The following is a 19470-nucleotide window of genomic DNA, read 5'->3' as shown; positions in this document are numbered from 1 at the left end:
CCCAAACCTCATCAAACTATTCTTTGTCAAATATTTATCCACCTCTCTATTAAAAGCTATTACGGATTCCGTTTCCACTATTATTTCTGGTAGAGCATTCCATCCGTGTCCTAGCAACCCTCTGTATATTGAAAACAAATTCTCCTAACTTCTCCCTTCATCCTTTTGGTAATGTTCTTAAATTTATGTCCCTAGTTACTGACTCACCAACCACTGCAAATAGTTTCCCTTTAATTACCTTAACAAAACCCCTCAGAATTTTGAACACTCACTCAGCTATTTTAACCTTCTCGGTCCTTGGGCTATTTCGCACTTTTTTTTATTTCTGGCTTCTGCAGCTCATTTTATTTGTAAATAAATTCCATCAGTACTTTTAGCCTGTAGTAAGTGATTGTAGTATTTGATATTTCCATCTTTTGGATTGGAAGGTATAGTGAGAATCCTATACTTAACTCCAGAAAGCAATTTCCTGTGATTAGGATAAATTATTAGTCTCAGATATTAAATCTGCAGGGTAGAAATTGAAAGCTCTCAATTTATAAGGGATGCAGTCTACTTACAGATACTATCATAAGGCTGTTTGCACAAGAAAAAAATGTTGGAAAAATCCCGTACTATAATATCGACCAATTCAAAGAGAGGGTGCAGTCAATCCCCAATACTGACACTAGGAGGAGCAATTGTGCCTCTCAATCAGCTGTGGCTCAGTGGGTCGAGCTCTTGCCTTTGAGTCATAATGGTTGTGGGTTCAAGTCCCACTCCAGTCAAGGATTTGAAATGGGGATCAACAATGAGAGTCTGGAATGGGGGTTGGCAATGGGAATCTGAAATGGGGCAGCATTCCATTCCCTGGTTAAAACAGCCCTCATCTTTATCAGGAGAAAATTTGAAAAAGAACCCATTTTATTTACCTCTGAGATGATACAAATGACTATTGCCCAGCGATGGTTGTGGTCGAATCCCTCTGTGGACAGAGTGAGATACTGAAAGGGGACAGGGATTCAGTAGATTGTAATAAAACCTGCACTATCCAAAGAGCTGATCTGTTGTTAGTGCCAAAGAAACCTTCCATTCTCTCTCATTACGATCCTCTCAAAAATCCACTTACAAGGCGGCACAGCCTCGTAGGAGTAGAAGTAAAATGTGTTGATGCGGTTAGGAATTTATTTTTATACATTAATAGACCATAACCATTTGAAATGAGTGCAACCCATCCCCCCAACAAACAAGAAAGCAGCTTTCCATCTGTCTCATGTTATACAGCAAAGGAATGTTCCAGAACACTCTGTGTATGTGTATAGAGAGCCACTCTGTGAGTCCATGCTTCTGATGAGAAGCCTCCCCCATCCGCAGTGAGTATCGGACAGTTGGGCACCCAACGACTGAATGGTTGGTGAGGCACCCCACGGAAGGGGGGAAGTGTGAAATTGCCCCCCGCCCTCCCAATAGTTTATAATATTTAATATTACTGATGGTGAGATTCCATCTATAAATGGGGGGTTTTCAGGGAGAGAGCCTATCTGAAAAAGTGGCCATAATGGAGATGATGGAGAGACTCTCTCTGAAAAAGGGGCCACGATGGAGAGAATCCTTCTGAAAAAAGCTATCACGGTGAGAATTTATCTGAAAAAGGAGCAGTAAGGGAGAGACTCCCTCTTTTTACCCTTCTAATTCTCTCCCCTCTACTCCAGGACGTTCTGAGTCACATGGGGATGCTGATTATAAAGTTGCTCAGGTGCTGATCATCTTTCAGTTCAAATATTAAGATCCACTGGGGTGGTTTGGAATGGGGTACTCAAAACTCCATTGTTCTACGAAAGGACTACTATCCTGAAGATGACCCTGAGCAAAAGTTGCCCTTAGAGTCCACCTTATCTTCGCACTGAGGACACCATCCAACGTGTTGTGTGGCACTATCGCTGTGCTAAATGGGATAGATTCAGAACAGATTTAGCAGCTCAAAACTGGACATCCATGAGGCGCTGTGGGCCATCAGCAGCAGCAGAATTGTATTCCAGCACAATCTGTAACCTCATGGCCCGGCATATTCCTCACTCTACCATTACCAACAAGCCAGGGGATCAACCCTGGTTCAATGAGGAGTGCAGAAGAGCATGTCAGGAGCAGCACCAGGCGTACCTAAAAACGAGGTGCCAACCTGGTGAAGCTACAACTCAGGACTACATGTATGCTAAACAGCGGAAGCAACATGCTATAGACAGAGCTAAGCGATTCCATATCCAATGGATCAGATCAAAGCTCTGCCACATCCAGTCGTGAATGGTGGTGGACAATTAAACAACTAACGGGAGGTGGAGGCTCTGTAACCATCCCCATCCTCAACGATGGCGGAGTCCAGCACGTGAGTGCAAAAGACAAGGCTGAAGCGTTTGCAACCATCTTCAGCCAGAAGTGCCGAGTGGATGATCCATCTCGGCCACCTCCCGATATCCCCACCATCACTGAAGTCGGTCTTCAGCCAATTCGATTCACTCCACATGATATCAAGAAACGGCTGAGTGCATTGGATACAGCAAAGGTTATGGGCCCCAACAACATCCCGGCTCTAGTGCTGAAGACTTGTGCTCCAGAACTAGCTGCGCCTCTAGCCAAACAGTTCCAGTACAGCTACAACACTGGCATCTACCCGACAATGTGGAAAATTGCTCAGGTATGTCCTGTCCACAAAAAGCAGGACAAATCCAATATGGCCAATTACCGCCCCATCGGTCTACTCTCAATCATCAGCAAAGTGATGGAAGGTGTCGTCGACAGTGCTATCAAGCGGCACTTACTCACCAATAACCTGCTCACCGATGCTCAGTTTGGGTTCCGCCAGGACCACTCGGCTCCAGGCCTCATTACGGCCTTGGTCCAAACATGGACAAAAGATCTGAATTCCAGAGGTGAGGTGAGAGTGACTGCCCTTGACATCAAGGCAGCATTTGACCGAGTGTGGCACCAAGGAGCCCCAGTAAAATTGAAGTCAATGGGAATCAGGGGGAATACTCTCCAGTGGCTGGAGTCATACCTAGCACAAAGGAAGATGGTAGTGGTTGTTGGAGGCCAATCATCTCAGCCCCAGGACATTGCTGCAGGAGTTCCTCAAGGCAGTGTCCTAGGCCCAACCATCTTCAGCAGCTTCATCAATGACCTTCCCTCCATCATAAGGTCAGAAATGGGGATGTTCGCTGATGATTGCACAGTGTTCAGTTCCATTCGCAACCCCTCAGATAATGAAGCAGTCCGAGCCTGCATGCAGCAAGACCTGGACAACATCCAGGCTTGGGCTCATAAGTGGCAAGTAACATTCGCGCCAGACAAGTGCCAGGCAATGACCATCTCCAACAAGAGAGAGTCTAACCACCTCCCACCTAGAAGGACAAGAGCAGCAGGTACATGGGAACAACACGACCTGCACGTTCCCCTCCAAGTCACACACCGTCCCGACTTGGAAATATATCGCTGTTCCTTCATCGTCGCTGGGTCAAAATCCTGGAACTCCCTTCCTAACAGCACTGTGGGAGAACCTTCACCACAGGGACTGCAGCGGTTCAATAAGGCGGCTCACCACCACCTTCTCAGGGGCAATTAGGGATGGGCAATAAATGCTGGCCTCGCCAACGATGCCCACATCCCATGAACGAATAAAAATAAAACTGGCTGTAGCTTCTTCCTGTCATGGCCTTAACTCTTTGGAGACTTGTCTTCAAAGTTTCTAAAAAAGCTTTTAAGTCGACTATCGATTGCACGTAGTGTTGCGTAGAAGGCTCCATCCAAATATGACGAGGCCTGCCTCTGATTATCTTCTGAGATCAAAGAAGATTAACCTTTTTTAATTTGGCTATAGGCCGGAAGTATCTTTCCTATCAAAGGTTGACTGAAGATGGTGTAGCTACAACTTCCATGATATGTCTCAGACTCAACCACAACCTGTGATGTACTAGATGCCTGTACTGACCTCTGCTGTTTCAGTGTTGCAAATCACCCTGAACAAAAGGTTCAAGAAAATGCTGTACCATTTCTTCCAATCCAAAAGATTGTGCTCTGTCACTGGTCAATGTGATGCCCCCTGTCTCTAGTCAATGTGATGCCCCCTGTCACTGGTCAATGTGATGCCCCCTGTCTCTGCTCAATGTGATGCCTCCTGTCACTGCTCAATGTGATGCCCCCTGTCACTAGTCAATGTGATGCCCCTGTCACTACTCAATGTGATGCCCCCTGTCACTAGTCAATGTGATGCCCCTGTCACTACTCAATGTGATGCCTCCTGTCACTGGTCAATATGATGCCCCCTGTCTCTGGTCAATATGATGCCTCCTGTCACTGGTCAACGCGATGCCCCCTGTATCTGGTGTTGGCCAGGGGCTGCAAAAAACTACTGAGTTTATTCCGAACTGCTAACACTCAGGCAAAAGTAACTTTTGAACTGCAGTAACCTGGAGTTCAGTCACTGGTCTGAGCTGGCCGGAACCGGTTTGAATTAGCTACGCTTCTAAGAGACAAAGGGAATGTGATGAGACACCAGTCCTTATTTAGAAAAGGAGTAATGAGGTGATGCTACCTAACCCCTTGGAACAGAGCCAATCAGGGGATGACACCGACCACTCGAGCAAATCTAAGCCAACAGGAGAAAGACAACACCACTCGAAGAGATAAGACTTGGGAATAAGAATGAAGAATTGCAGGCTCGGTGCCAGTGTGTGCGAGACTCCGGAGACTAACCATCGCGGAAGTGGAAGACCCTACGTCAGGGACGTGGAGACGGCGTCAAGAGAGAGAGAACGGAACGCCTGGCCAGCGTCAGCTCTCCTTTCCGGGTAATATAATATCCTTTCTATTCTGGAAACACTCAGGGAGTGTCAGAGAAACCTAGTGGGTGCGCGTTTAAATCGTAGTTTGGGTATAAAACTCTATAACCTGCTGTAAACAGCATGCCTATATCTAACCAGACATATAAGCTATATGTACATGATCTAACAACGTTAATAAAGCGAATTGAGAATTAAGAGAGAATTGACTCTTCTCCTCTTTGTACTAAGCCAATAACCGTAACCGGTGACCTCCGGTCTACACTGGTCAATGTGATGCCCTCTGTCACTGGTCAATGTGATGCCCCCATCTCTGCTCAATGTGATGCCCTCTGTCTCTGGTCAATGTGATGCCCCCATCTCTGCTCAATGTGATGCCCTCTGACACTGGTCAATGTGATGCCCCTTGTCTCTGATCAATGTGATGCCCCCTGTCACTAGTCAATGTGATGTCCCCTGCCCCTGGACAATGTGACGCCCCCTTGTCTCTGGTCAATGCGATGCCCCCAATCTCTGGTGAATGTGACGCCCCTGTCTCTGGTCAATGTGATGTCCCCTGCCCCTGGACAATGTGACGCCCCCTTGTCTCTGGTCAATGTGACGCCCCCTTGTCTCTGGTCAATGCGATGCCCCCAATCTCTGGTGAATGTGACGCCCCCTGTCTCTGGTCAATGTGATGCTCCCTCTCTCTGGTCAATGTGATGCCCCCTGTCTCTGGACAATGTGATGCCCCCTGTCTCTGGTCAATGTGATGCCCTCTGTCACTGGTCAATGTGATGCCCCCATCTCTGCTCAATGTGATGCCCTCTGTCTCTGGTCAATGTGATGCCCCCATCTCTGCTCAATGTGATGCCCTCTGACACTGGTCAATGTGATGCCCCTTGTCTCTGATCAATGTGATGCCCCCTGTCACTAGTCAATGTGATGTCCCCTGCCCCTGGACAATGTGACGCCCCCTTGTCTCTGGTCAATGCGATGCCCCCAATCTCTGGTGAATGTGACGCCCCCTGTCTCTGGTCAATGTGATGTCCCCTGCCCCTGGACAATGTGACGCCCCCTTGTTTCTGGTCAATGTGACGCCCCCTTGTCTCTGGTCAATGCGATGCCCCCAATCTCTGGTGAATGTGACGCCCCCTGTCTCTGGTCAATGTGATGCTCCCTCTCTCTGGTCAATGTGATGCCCCCTGTCTCTGGACAATGTGATGCCCCCTGTCTCTGGTCAATGTGATGCCCCCTCTCTCTGGTCAATGTGATGCGCCTTGTCACTGGTCAATGTGATGCCCCCTGTCTCTGGTCAAAGTGACGCACCCTGTCTCTGGACAATGTGATGCCTTTTGTCTCTGGTCAATGTGATGCCCTCTGTCTCTGGTCAATGTTTTGCCCCCTGTCTCTGGTCAATGTTTTGCCCCCTGTCTCTGGTCAATGTGATGCCCTCTGTCTCTGGTCAATGTGATGCCCCCTGTCTCTGGTCAATGTGATGCCCCCCGTCACTGGTCAATGGGATTCCCACTGTCTCTGGTCAATGTGATGCCCTCTGTCTCTGGTCAATGTGATGCCCCCTGTCTCTGGTCAATATGATGCCCTCTGTCTCTGGTCAATGTGACACCCCCTGTCACTGGTCAATGTGATGCCCCCTGACTCTGGTCAATGTGATGCCCTCTGTCTCTGGTCAATGTGACACCCCCTGTCACTGGTCAATGTGATGCCCCCTGACTCTGGTCAATGTGATGCCCCCTGTCTCTGGTCAATGTGACGCCCCCTGTCACTGGTCAATGTGATGCTCTCTGTCTCTGGTCAATGTGATGCCCCCTGTCTCTGGTCAATGTGATGCCCTCTGTCACTGGCCAATGTGACGCCCCTGTCACTGGTCAATATGATGCCCCCTCTCTCTGGTCAATGTGATGCCCCCTGTCACTGGTCAATGTGACGCCCCCTGTCACTGGTCAAGGTGATGCCCCCTGTCACTGGTCAATGTGATGCCCCCTGTCTCTGGTCAATGTGATGCCCTCTGTCACTGGCCAATGTGATGCCCCTGTCACTGGTCAATATGATGCCCCCTCTCTCTGGTCAATGTGATGCCCCCTGTCACTGGTCAATGTGACGCCCCCTGTCACTGGTCAATATGATGCCCCCTGTCACTGGTCAATGTGATGCCCTGTTACTGGTGAATGTGATGCCCCCTGTCTCTGTTCAATGTGTGACCCCTGTCTCTAATCAATGTGATGTGCCCTGTCACTGGTGAATGTGATGCCCCCTGTCTCTGGTCAATGTGTGCCCCCTGTCTCTGTTCAATGTGTGCCCCCTGTCACTGGTCAATATGATGCCCCCTGTCACTGGTCAATATGATGCCCCCTGTCACTGGTCAATGTGTGCCCCCTCTCTCTGGTCAATGTGATGCCCCCTGTCACTGGTCAATGTGACGCCCCTGTCACTGTTCAATGTGTGACCCCTGTCACTGGTCAATGTGATGCCCCCTGCCCCTGGACAATGTGATGCCCCCTGTCTCTGTTCAATGTGTGACCCCTGTCTCTAATCAATGTGATGTGCCCTGTCACTGGTGAATGTGATGCCCCCTGTCTCTGGTCAATGTGTGCCCCCTGTCACTGGTCAATATGATGCCCCCTGTCACTGGTCAATGTGATGCCCCCTGTCACTGGTCAATGTGATGCCCCCTGTCACTGGTCAATGTGATGCCCCCTGCCCCTGGACAATGTGATGCCCCCTGTCACTGGTCAATGTGATGCCCTGTTACTGGTGAATGTGATGCCCCCTGTCTCTGTTCAATGTGTGCCCCCTGTCACTGGTCAATGTGATGCCCCCTGACTCTGGTCAATGTGATGCCCCCTGTCACTGGTCAATGTGATGCCCCCTGTCACTGGTCAATGTGATGCCCTGTCACTGGTCAATGTGATGCCCCCTGTCACTGGTCAATGTGACGCCCCCTGTCACTGGTCAATGTGATGCCCCCTGCCCCTGGACAATGTGATGCCCTGTTACTGGTCAATGTGATGCCCCCTGTCTATGTTCAATGTGTGCCCCCTGTCTCTGGTCAATGTGATGCCCCCTGACTCTGGTCAATGTGATGCCCCCTGTCACTGGTCAATGTGATGCCCCCTGACTCTGGTCAATGTGATGCCCCCTGCCCCTGGTCAATGTGATGCCCCCTGCCCCTGGACAATGTGATGCCCTCTGTCTTTGCTCTGTTTGATTGGAGGAGGTGGGACTGGTTTTACTCTGACCTATGACAGTCTGCACGTTCTCGAGCATTGAGTTTTGGGGCAAGAAATAGTTGAACCCTGAAATGCCAGTGCCAAAGTCCCAGACCTTGGTGCTCAAATGCACTGCACCCTGTCAGCAACCTCTTCCGAAAGTATACACATCAATTTTATTTTGTTGATAGGAATAAACTCATCAACCCACCGAAATTACAGGACTGATAGCTCCAGAATCCTGTCAGGGAGATTAGGTCCTCATCTGACTGATGTACAGGAGAGGATATGAACTGCGAGGAGAGGTCGACACACTGCATTCTAATGATTCTCCGGTTATTGTGATGACAGAAAATTTAATATGCTTTATCTTCCAGACACTGATGTCACTTGTAGATTTTCACATTTCTTTTGCCTTTCAATAAGCTTGGCTTTCTGATTTAATCCCGTTCACCAGTAACTTGCTTGGGCATCCGACCAGTGTGATTTGCCCACCATAAGTTCTCATAAGCAATTGAGAAAGAACTAGAACAGACCCTGCAGCAAAATCTCTTCCCTGTCCCCACCCCGCACCCCCCCGTACTCACCCGGCACCCACCCTGCACCCACCCAGACCCCATCCCAGACCCCACCCAGACCCCATCCCACACCCACCGTGCACCCACCCAGACCCCATCCCAGACCCCAACTAGACCTCAGCCCATACCCACCCAGACCCCATCCCAGACCCCACATCACACCCACCCAGACCATAACTAGACCCCAGCCCCATACCCACCCAGACCCCACCCCAGGTCCCACCCACATCCATCCCACACCCCACCCAGACCCTAACCCGACCCCACCCCAAACCCCAACCAGACCCCACCCCATACCTACCCAGACCCCAAACAGATCCCACCCCACACACCACCCAGACCCCATCTGAGACTGCTAGATTGATTCCTGGGATTAGAAGGCTATCCTGTGAAGAGAGGTTGGGTAAAATGGGCCTATAATCTCTGGAGTTTAGAAGAAGGAGAGGTGATCTCATTGAAACGTATACGATTCTGAGGGGGCTTGACAGGGTAGATGCTGAGAGATTGTTTCCCCTGGCTGGAGAGTCTAGAACTAGGGGTCAGAGTTGCAGGATAAGGGGTCGGCCATTTAAGACCGAAATGAGGAGGAATTTCTTCGCTCAGGGGGATGTGAATCTTTGGAATTCTCTACCCCAGAGGGCTGTGGATGCTGAGTCATTGAATATATTCAAGGCTAAGATCGATACATTTTTGGACTCTAGGGGAATCAAGGGATATGGGGATTGGGCCGGAAAGTGGAGTTGAGATCAAAGATCAGCCATGATCTTATTGAATGGTGGAGCAGGCTCGAGGGGCCATATGGCCTACTCCTGCTCCTATTTCTTATGTTCTTATATTCATCCCTGACCCCACCTTAGACCCCACACTGATCCCACCCCACACCCACCCAGAATCTACCCCACACCCACCCAGAACCCACCCCACACCCACACTGACCCCACCCCACATCCACACTGACCCCACCCCACACCCACCCAGAACCCACCCCACACCCACCCAGAACCCACCCCATATCCACCCACACCCCACCCCACCTCACACTGACATTCTCTGTGCTGATTTCTTTTCCTGGGGGAAGGGACCTATTCATTGTAAATGGCATGACAGTACATGGAACCCTTGGGGACGGTCACCGGCAAACAGGAGGGGCGACGGTTGGCAATTGCAGTGGTGGGGGGGGGGGGTGGGAGATAGAGGCAGCGATCGGGGCTGGGGGAAGTCAAAGGTTTCCTTGACAGGGCGGGGGGAGCACTCCTGCTCCTCCTGGCCCACAAGTAGTGCTGGAAAAGGCACTTACCTTGTGGAGACGGCAGCTCCCTCCTCCCTTTCACTGCCTGGGAAACCCGCGCAGCAACAGTGAATTTTAAATCGGGCGCCCAGTTGCAGTGTGGGAGCCCGATTTAAATACGTTAATGATGTATCCCACTTCTCCACAGCGGGACATTCGGACGCCCCCATATCCACCGTGGGAGGTGTGTTGGGGATGCGTGCCCCATATTTAATCTTTAACACCCCCCCCCCCCGACCCTCTCCCGCCCGTGGGGGTGGGTTAATATCGAGGCCTTTATCTCTCAGCCCACATTCTTTGACTGTAGATACTATGCCAACTGCATCACCCTTATTGCTGCCCACCCACTCCCATAGTTTAGTTAGCTCAACACAGGCCGGGAGTCCAACCTGGGACCCCCCCCCGCCAAACCCCACCCCTTGTCTGAGCCATTAGATGCCCAGTGTTGCACTTATTTGCATTCCTCGTTGTGTAAACACTGTGTGTAAACGTAGTCATCACTAAACCCCCTGACGTGACCACAAATTGGACTCAGTGTGATGGGAAAAAACATCATTGTGTGGTTGAAAACATATGAAAAGCTATTCAATCAATAATCAGCGAGTTCATCGGCAGCTCGCAGCCCTCCCTAATAAAACTGAGGCCCAGCTTTTTAACCGGGCCTTATCACTACAATCGGAGCAGGACAAAGGGAAGCAGAGCGCCCTCTGAGAAGCCGGACTAGAAATTAAGATTTCGAGAAAGCTATAATTCTCAGAGTCATCCGAGTCAGAACAATATCTCAAAGGTGGCCAAAAAATAAATTTGCAGGATGTGAGTTCGAGATTGCTACTGGCCAATCTGATGGGCCTTGCGTATCACAGCTCAATCCGAAAGGCCATATATTCTGTTCCCGTGGAGATCACTGCAATTTCTGTAAATCGCGGCAAAGATCTCATTACTAGATGTTGGTCTTGCACAATTTGTGCTTACAATTTGGTCTAATTAAATCTGATAAATCCAACACCACCCCTCCTCCCGAACAGAAACAATCTCCCCTTGAGTTCGACCAAACGGCAACAGAGAATCCTTCCAAAGACTTACTAACGTTCAAATCCAACAGGTTTTTAGTCCCCGAGCATCTGCTTTGTAGCTCCCGAGAATGGGGAATTGTTAGGAGTTAGATTTATGCGAGTGAGCCTGACAGCAAGCCCAGTTAAACGATATGGAGCTGTGTTTGCTTTTTTAACAAAAGACACCATATTTTTGAATTATAATGGGGGAGACTTGACAGCTCTGCCATCCTAGAGATGGTGCGTTCTGTACCTGAGATATGGTGGATATAGAGCAGCATCATCTATAGTCAAGCATAAAGAAATAGAACAGGCAGAAAATGAGGCACCAGTGCAAGGGAGGCCGAACGGCTCCTCGCGAGCCCTGTCCAGCTCTTATGAGACTGAAATGCATCTTCTTTGAATGCTTTGTTTAGTTTCCCCGCTCGCGCACTCAGTCCTAACCTGAGGGGGTACAGAATAACAAACAACAACAATTTACATTTATATAGCACCTTTAACACAGTAAAAACATCCCAAGGTGCTTCATAGTAGCGTTATCAGGCCGAATTTGACACCGAGCCACATAAGGAGATATTAGGACAGGTGACCAAAAGCTTCGTCGAAGAGGTGGGTTTTAAGGAGTGTCTTAAAGGAGGAGAGAGAGGTAGAGAGTCTGAGAAGTTTAGGGAGCAAATTCCAGAGCTTAACGCCTGGGTATCTGAAGGCACAGCTGCCAATGTTGGAGTGATTAAAATCAGGGATGCGCAAGAGGCCAGAATTAGAGAAGCGCAGAGATCTCGGAGGGTTGTAGGGCTGGAAGAGGTTACAGAGATAGGGAGGGGCGAGGCCATGGAGGGATTTGAAAACAAGGATGACAATTTTAAAATCGAGGCATTGGCAGACCGGATCCCGGGCACAGGGGTGACGGGTGAACGGGACTTGGTGCGAGTTAAGATGGGGCAGCAGAGTTTTGGATGGGCTCAAGTTTATGGAGGGTGGAAGATGGGAGGCCGGCCAGGAGAGCATTGGAATAGACGAGTCTGGAGGTAACAAAGGCACGGATGACGGTTTCAGCAGGAGATGAACTGAGACGGGGCAGAGACAGGCAATGACACAGAGGTGGAAGTTGGCGGTCTTGGTGATGGTGAGGATATGGGGTCAGAAGCTCAGTTCAGGGTCAAGTAGGACACAATCAGCCACAACAAAACAGGCGGTCTGACCTGGCTGACTATTTAGCGTGTCCAACCCTCCAGGATTGCCCTGGAATCTCCAGCAATTAAAGATTAATCTACTAGACACTGCCATGAGAAACTAGGGAGAAAAAAAATCATTGGGGCATTTAAAAAAAAAATTATTTGAACATAGATACAGAGAAACTATTTCCTCTGATGGGGGAGTCAAGATCGAGGGGACATAATCTTAAAATTAGAGCTAGGCCATTGGGGAGTGAAATCAGGAAGCATTTTTTCACACAAAGGGCAGTGGAAATCTGGAATTCTCTCCCCAAAAGGCTGTGGATGCTGGGGGTCAATTGGAGCTTTCAAGACTGAGATTGATAGATTTTTGTTGGGTAAGAGTATCGAGGGGTATGGAGCAAAGACGGGTAAATAGAGCTGAGGTACAGATCAGCCCTGATCTAATTGATTGGCAGAGCAGGCTGGATGGCCTACTCCTGTTCCTAGTGTTCCTATGAATGCTTTTGTTTATTAGTTATAAAAATATTAAAGATGGGGGTAAACAGGCTGTCTGACTGGGGGGGGGGAGGTTGGAGGCGGGAGGAAACCTCCAGGAATATGTCCAATGAGAATTGGCAACCCTACTACTGATATATTTTGAATTGATTGTGGCAACCCTACTACTGATATATTTTGAATTGATTGTGATACATTAACTAATTGCAGCAGGATGTGTGCCAAGAACTTCTGTTGCAAGATACTGATAGGATCTCAAACCTGGGTTTCATCATTCCGCAAAGTAAAGCTTTACTTTTTAGAATCAATGTATTTTTAAGAATGAGAGTGGGGCAATATTTTCAACTGCTGCCTGCCCATTTCTCATCTGAGAAAACAGGCGACCATTGCTGGAAAATCGGCGGTGGGCCCCCGGTGGGGGCACCTCAGACCTCCCTCCCCCCAGCCCTCATGGACCCCCGAGGGCCGCCTGCTGCAATTTTCCGGCAAGCCTATGAATGGGCGCAGGGCAAACCCGCCCAAAGCAGGCAGGAGGCTGCTTACATAAGCAAATCGGGGTCCTACGCCAACCCACTCCCCCACTTTACCACTCACTTCCAGCTCTGTTCGGCCGGCTCATGAAGCTGCCGGATTTCCCAGCCCCCCACGACCCCTCTCCCACCGGTGCGGCGAGCTGGCCACTCATTGAGTGCTCGGCAGCCCACCTGAATTATGCTGGTGAAGCCCACGCCTGAGGACAGTCCGGGCCTCCCGACAGAATAAGTTGTGGAATTGGAATTTAATGAATCATTGTTTATGTCCAAAATTGTTTGAGGGTGGACAATGGCCTGGATCGAGCAGCTCTTGTGACGGAGGCAGTAGATCTCACGTCCCACAGCAGGGAGCGTGCTAATGGGGAACGTGGATCGTGCCACGATTCTCTGACCTGGAAGAGTGGCTCCCCATTGCATTCTGGGAAATTGGAAATACCCCTCAAGTCTCCAATCTTCGGGTTGAGGGGCTTCACGGTTTCTTCAGAAAAATTAAAAGCCCTTTTTATATACTTCGGGCGAGGGGAGAGAAACTAGAATAGGCTGAAATTCTGAACTGTAGCTAAACTGTGCATTGGGCCTTAGAAGAGTGGAACTGCCCAATCCATGATTATTCTCATTACAAATAGTAGGATTGGTCAAGAGTGAGAAGGCAGTTTGGTTAAGAGATTTGTTAACTTCAGTTGAATTCTGAACGTCTTCATATCTGAAAACTGGAGAATGTTCTACTCTGGCCTTTGATGCAAAAAGAATACCTTCTGTCATCAAGCATCATTCAAAGGTGACACTCCAAATGTTCTCAATAGTTAAAACCATTGTTTACCATGAACAGGAACCATTTTGTAACCAGACAGATCATGGTTTTACTTCTGGGGGTAATTTTACAACGAAGTCAATGGAAAGTGACATCGAGCAGGGTATAAACCAGGCATCCGATCCAATCTCATTAGTTTCCCGCCAGGTGGGTCAGATTAAAATGACCCCCTCTTGTGACTGAAAGATACAGGCCTCACAGATGTATTTGTAATACGATTTACTTACAACGTTACAAAACTTACTTAAGATGCAAAGATGCAAGTTATCTTATTCTTCCCACCCCAAAACCTCTCGTTCTCAGCTATGTAATTTTTTTTTTTGCTCTACCTCTCACAGTCAATTGGCTTAAGATCTGGGTATGGGAATTCCACAGGTGCAGACTGGAAACCCTAGCTCCCTTGATGCATCACACACACACACACAATTTGTCCAAAGGAGCTTGATTTCCTCCTACCTAAAGCCCGAGGTCTGGGACCGAAACAGAACTCAAACCCCAGGCCTGGGATCGCCATCTCTGGTTGGATGTATTCCTGGAGATTTCATCAAATGCCCTCCCGCCTCGAGCCGCCCCGCCCCCACACTCCGGCCCTTGGTCACCTGACACATCCATCCACACACTGCCCCGCCCTCCCATGCCTATTAGAAAGCGAACAGACTCTTCGTTACCCCTTAGGATGATTGTTGACTGCTGGTCAGCCTTTTTCCCCCATCTCCAATATTTTTATAAATAATAAATGAAAGTCGTCAAAAAAATAGAAAAGAAACACAATGTCCCTATGATTTTTCTCCCGGGTTTGCTCACAGCAGGGTCCTGGAGATTAATTTTTAATTCCTGGAGACTCCAGGGCAATCCTGGAGGGTTGGCGCCTCTACCCAGACTCCAGAGAGCGGGGCAGGCCTACGCAGGGGAAGCTGTTTCCGGCCAGTTCTAAAATTTAAAGACCAATTTTACAGGTAAATTTAGCGATTTATTTTCCCAGAATCGTGTTGTTTTATGTGTTTGTTGTGTTGTAAATGTCATTTTTAGCCGGACAGTCTACTTCTCATAATTCAACGGTGTTTTTGCGTTAAAATAAATGAAGCAGCCCTGAATTAAGAGTAGACTGAATGATGTAACAAATGGTGGCTCAAAGCAGTTTGAAGAAATTATTTGAGGGGCTTGACAGGCTGTTCTCATGCAGGTTGTTCCTTTGTTCCTGATTGATGGTTCTGATGAAGGGTTCCGCACCCAGAATTTTGTTTTTTACTCATTCCCAGGATGTGGGTGCCGCTGGCAAGACTGGCATTTATTGCCCATCACTAGTTTGCCCTGAGAAAGTGGTGCTGGGCCTTCTCCTTGAACTGCAAGCGGTTTGATGCAACTGAGTGGCTTGTTAGGCCACTTCAGAGGGCAGCTAAGAGTCAACCATGTTGGTGTGGGACTGGAGTCACGTATAGGCTAAATCGCATAAGGTCAGCATGATGTTAACCTGCCATTATATCTTTATCCTGACCTTCTGTGTATTTCCAGCAATGTTCTGTCTTTATTGCAGATTAACTGAGCAGATCCCGGTTATTAAGCTGCCAATTACCCGATGACAGACAGATTTAAAGTGTCAGAGATCTAAATTTGAATGCTCAACCAATCGTTAAATTATGATGTGTGCTCTTTGCAGGATTATTAATGAAGTAGATTTTTTTTTTGTTAAGGAACACAACAATGCCCAACGAGAAATGATTTGGCCAGAGAGTCACGACTTTAAAAAAACATCGGCCCGAGATTTGCCCATTACAGCAACTTTCCTTTCTGGAACATTTTTTAATGAACCATCTACCACACGAAGCAAATTATGGGCTGCTTTCTTTTATAATTTTTGTCACAATGGCACTCAAACCAACTCTAGGAGTGCTCAACCATTTAAAAACTGCACGACATTAACCAAAGCAATTCCAGACCTCTGCAGGAAGCAAGTGTCAACGCACAAAATGGCCTCTAATTAGCGCTATGAATAAGATGGTACATCCCCCTCTATATAAGGAGCAGGCAATCTGACAAAGGTCACAGGTAAAGGGGCAGAAGTGCCATGAATGGTTGTCAGAATATATCGCATTATGGTGCAATATATTTTTAAAAATGAGATGAAATGAAAGAAGATTAAATTGGTAAATCTCATACCTTTGAGTTGGACACTGGGGATCTACTACAGATTGTTGCTTTGCATCTATAATTATGTATCGATGTGCTACACTGATGATCCCTGCATGCAGCTAATTGATGCTCTGTTAGCCTATTTAGTGCTGACCATAGAACAAAGCAATTTAATTAGTCCTGTCTAAAGGCCGTCAGACTGATGAGAAGTGATTTGTTTGCTGAACTGGCGCTGGCCCTATCGCTGAATGCTGGCATTGGTGTTGCCAGCTCCCGGATGCAGGATGCCAACGTGGTGTCGCACTGCCAAAAGCGCTTACAGTGCCAATATGAACGCTGCCCGCCAGAGGCGGTAACGCATAGGTAGCAAGTCAGCCGGTGGGAATCTCACCAAAAACGGCAAGTTTTAAAACATTCTGTACCCCCAGTCCTGTTTTGATCGCTGCAAGGAGTCGGAACGGGGAGCGGTGCTGAGAGGAAGGAGTTCGGAGCACCACTGAGAGAGGGGAGAGGAGAATGCCACCCTGGCTGGTTGGAGGGGAGGGGTGGGGAGGAGAGTGTCGGCGCAAACTGAGGGAGCAAGGAGTAAGGAAAGTGCCAATAGAAACTGGAGAGGGGATCTAGTACCAGGGTGAACTAGGGAAGAAGGGGAGAATAGTGTCAGCATGAATTGGAGAGATTGGAAGGAGAAAAGAGTGCAAGCTTGAACTGACAGGAACATAGGAACAGGAGTTCAACCCTTCGATCTCAGTCTTGAAAGCTCCAATTGAACCCCAGCGTCCACAGCCTTTTGAGGGAGCGAGTTTCCAGATTTCCACTCCCCTCACTGTGAAAAAGTGCTTCCTGATTTCACTCCTGAATGGCCTAGCTCTAATATTAAGATTACGTCCCCTTGTTCTTGATTCCACCATCAGAGGAAATAGTTTCTCCCTATCTACCTTATTGAATCCCTTTATCATGTTAAACACCTTGATCAGATCACCCCTCAATCTTCTATACTCGAGGGAATACAAGCCAAGTTTATGCAGCCTGGCCTCATAATTTAACTCTCTAAGCCTCGGTATCATTCTGGTGAATCTGCGCTGCAGCCCCTCTGCCAGTCATCAATTCTCTCTTTGAACCACATCAGTCCAGAGACAATATAAGTTTTTAAAGTAGATGAGTTGGCAGGCTTAGCAAAATTAATTTATTAAATGTGGTGATGGCTGTTGAAAGGCTTTGGTAAGTGAAATACAACGTTGCACACTATTTGCTTAAAATCCAATCCCTGAGAAATTCTCTCCAAAAGACATCAATCATCGTAACTCCACAGCACACAGTCTCGAGGAACCATTCAGAGCATTGGTCTCCATGGTTACAGATTGATGAGGAACGAGGATTTCAGAATTATTTCTTTCCATTATTATTGTTATCTTTATTATGTTCACACATGCTAGCTTAGGAAATTCGCAAAAGCTGACTAACATCTTTGGAAAAGCTAATGTAGCCCAAAAAATGACTCTGAATATAAGCCTCTGACATCTGAAAACAAGTAACGTCACTGAAAGCGCAGCGGGATACGGCCTTGTAGCTTAAATTGCATTGGGGAAAGTAGGCCACAATTACATGAATGCCTGAAGGGATACACAAGTGTTGAAGGCAGGATATTTTTACTGGGGCAGAAGGGGGTATGTTGGGGATATGCCCAGACCCCTGCAATAATAATTTTGATTTCAGACAATCAGAGGTTGGTTTTGAAGTGACTGTTTGCACCAGATGGGAAGTAGGCGGAGGGAGCCTCTTTCACGGTCGGGCCTCATTTAAATTACTTTGGCAAGGTGCGTTCGCATTTAGAGCCGCTCACCAATCGGGGAGGGCGGTAAATGCAGCTTCATGGAGCCCAGTTAGTCCAGGTGGGTTAAGGGAGTGGGGGGAGGTGATCGTGACGGAGGGTTGCACATTGGGAGGGTGGATTAATGTTCCACCCGATTCCACAAAGATCACTAAAAAACATTTCCCTTGCCTTGTTTTGAGGGGCTTGCAGCAGTCCCTTTAAGGATCGCTTGTAAGGCTGCTCTATGCCAAGTACCAATGGGTAGTCGCCCATTTCACGGCACCCACCAAAATGGTGGCGACCTCGATATCGTCGGTACAGGCGGTAAGTGCTGCGCCACCATTTCCATCGCGCTACTGTCATGTTTGCCTCGATTTTAAAATTCTCATCATTGTGTTCAAATCCCTCCATGGCCTCGCCCCTCCCCATCTGTGTAACCTCCTCCAGCCCTACAACCCTCCGAGATCTCTGCACTCTTCCGACTCTGGCCTCTTGCGCATCCCCGATTTCCTTCACCCAACCGTTGGCAGCCGTGCCTTCAACTGATTAGGCCCTAAGCTCTGGAATTCCCTCCCTAAACCTCTCTGCCTCTCCCTCCTTTAAGATACTTCTTAAAATCTACCTCTTTGACCAAGCTTTTGGTCACCTGTCCTAATCGCTGGATTACAGTGTGAGCAGTGAACTTGCACTTTCCCATAGACTTTCTACGAGCTTTTGCACGGCAAGTTCCTCTAAATTAGAGATCCAAAAAGCACGGGCATCTGGGACCTGTGTGAACAGGGCAAGCAACTGTTGAAGCATCAGACTGAAGCATCGTTCGTGAGCAGTGCAGAGACTGACCCAGGAAGTGTAAGTTAGAATAGTGAACTCAATATCAAATCAGGTACAGTAAGCAAAATAAAGATAGGGTAAGAAATATTGCATTAAGAAACAGAGTTAAAGGAGGCAGAAAGAAAAAGTAAGAAGGGCATCCAAAGCTAGAGCTCCCTGGGTGACAAAGGAAATAGAGGTTAAAATAAAACAGGAAAAGGAGGTTTATGACAAATGTCAGGTACAGAATACAGTAGAAAACCAGGCAGAATACAGAGAGTGCAGGGGGAAAATTGAAAAAGGATATAAGGGCAAAGAGAGAATATGAGAAAAGATTGGCAAGTAACATAAAAGGGAATGCAATAATCTTTTATAAACATATAAAAAGTAAAAGGATATTTAAAGGAATGGTGAGGCCGATTAGGGACAAAGAAGGAAATCTTCTTGTGGAGGCAGAGGGCATGACTGAGGTACTGAATGAGTACTTCGCATCTGTCTTCACAAAATAAGATGAAGTTAATGTCACAGTAGAGGAGGAGGGAGTAGAGATATTGAATAGGATAAAAATAGATAGAAAGGAGGTGCTAAAAAGGTTGGCATCACTCGAAGTTAACAAGTCACCTGGTCCAGATGGGACACGAACATACGAACATACGAAATTAATGGGCAGGAAAAGACCAGCTGGTCCATCAAGCCTGCCCCACACTGTGAGGGCCGGAGCATTGTGGCTAAACACTTCTTCCCACTAAATAGGTTGGCATC

At 48.0% G+C, this 19470-nt stretch overlaps 1 protein-coding gene across 1 annotated transcript in view; it reads right to left on the bottom strand.

Moving 5' to 3' along the window:
* Window positions 1-14469, bottom strand: part of grip2b (glutamate receptor interacting protein 2b) — a 179007-nt gene extending 164538 nt beyond the window's left edge. Inside the window, exon 1 of the mRNA XM_067998289.1 lies at window positions 14412-14469. Within this exon, the coding sequence (XP_067854390.1) occupies window positions 14412-14469 (58 nt within the window). The remainder of the gene's footprint in view (window positions 1-14411) is intronic.
* Between the last annotated feature and the right edge of the window lie 5001 nt (window positions 14470-19470).

This window comes from Heptranchias perlo, chromosome 17 (genome assembly GCF_035084215.1).
Source record: "Heptranchias perlo isolate sHepPer1 chromosome 17, sHepPer1.hap1, whole genome shotgun sequence".
Taxonomy (NCBI): Eukaryota; Metazoa; Chordata; class Chondrichthyes; order Hexanchiformes; family Hexanchidae; genus Heptranchias; species Heptranchias perlo.
This window is presented reverse-complemented; position numbering and strand designations above follow the sequence as displayed.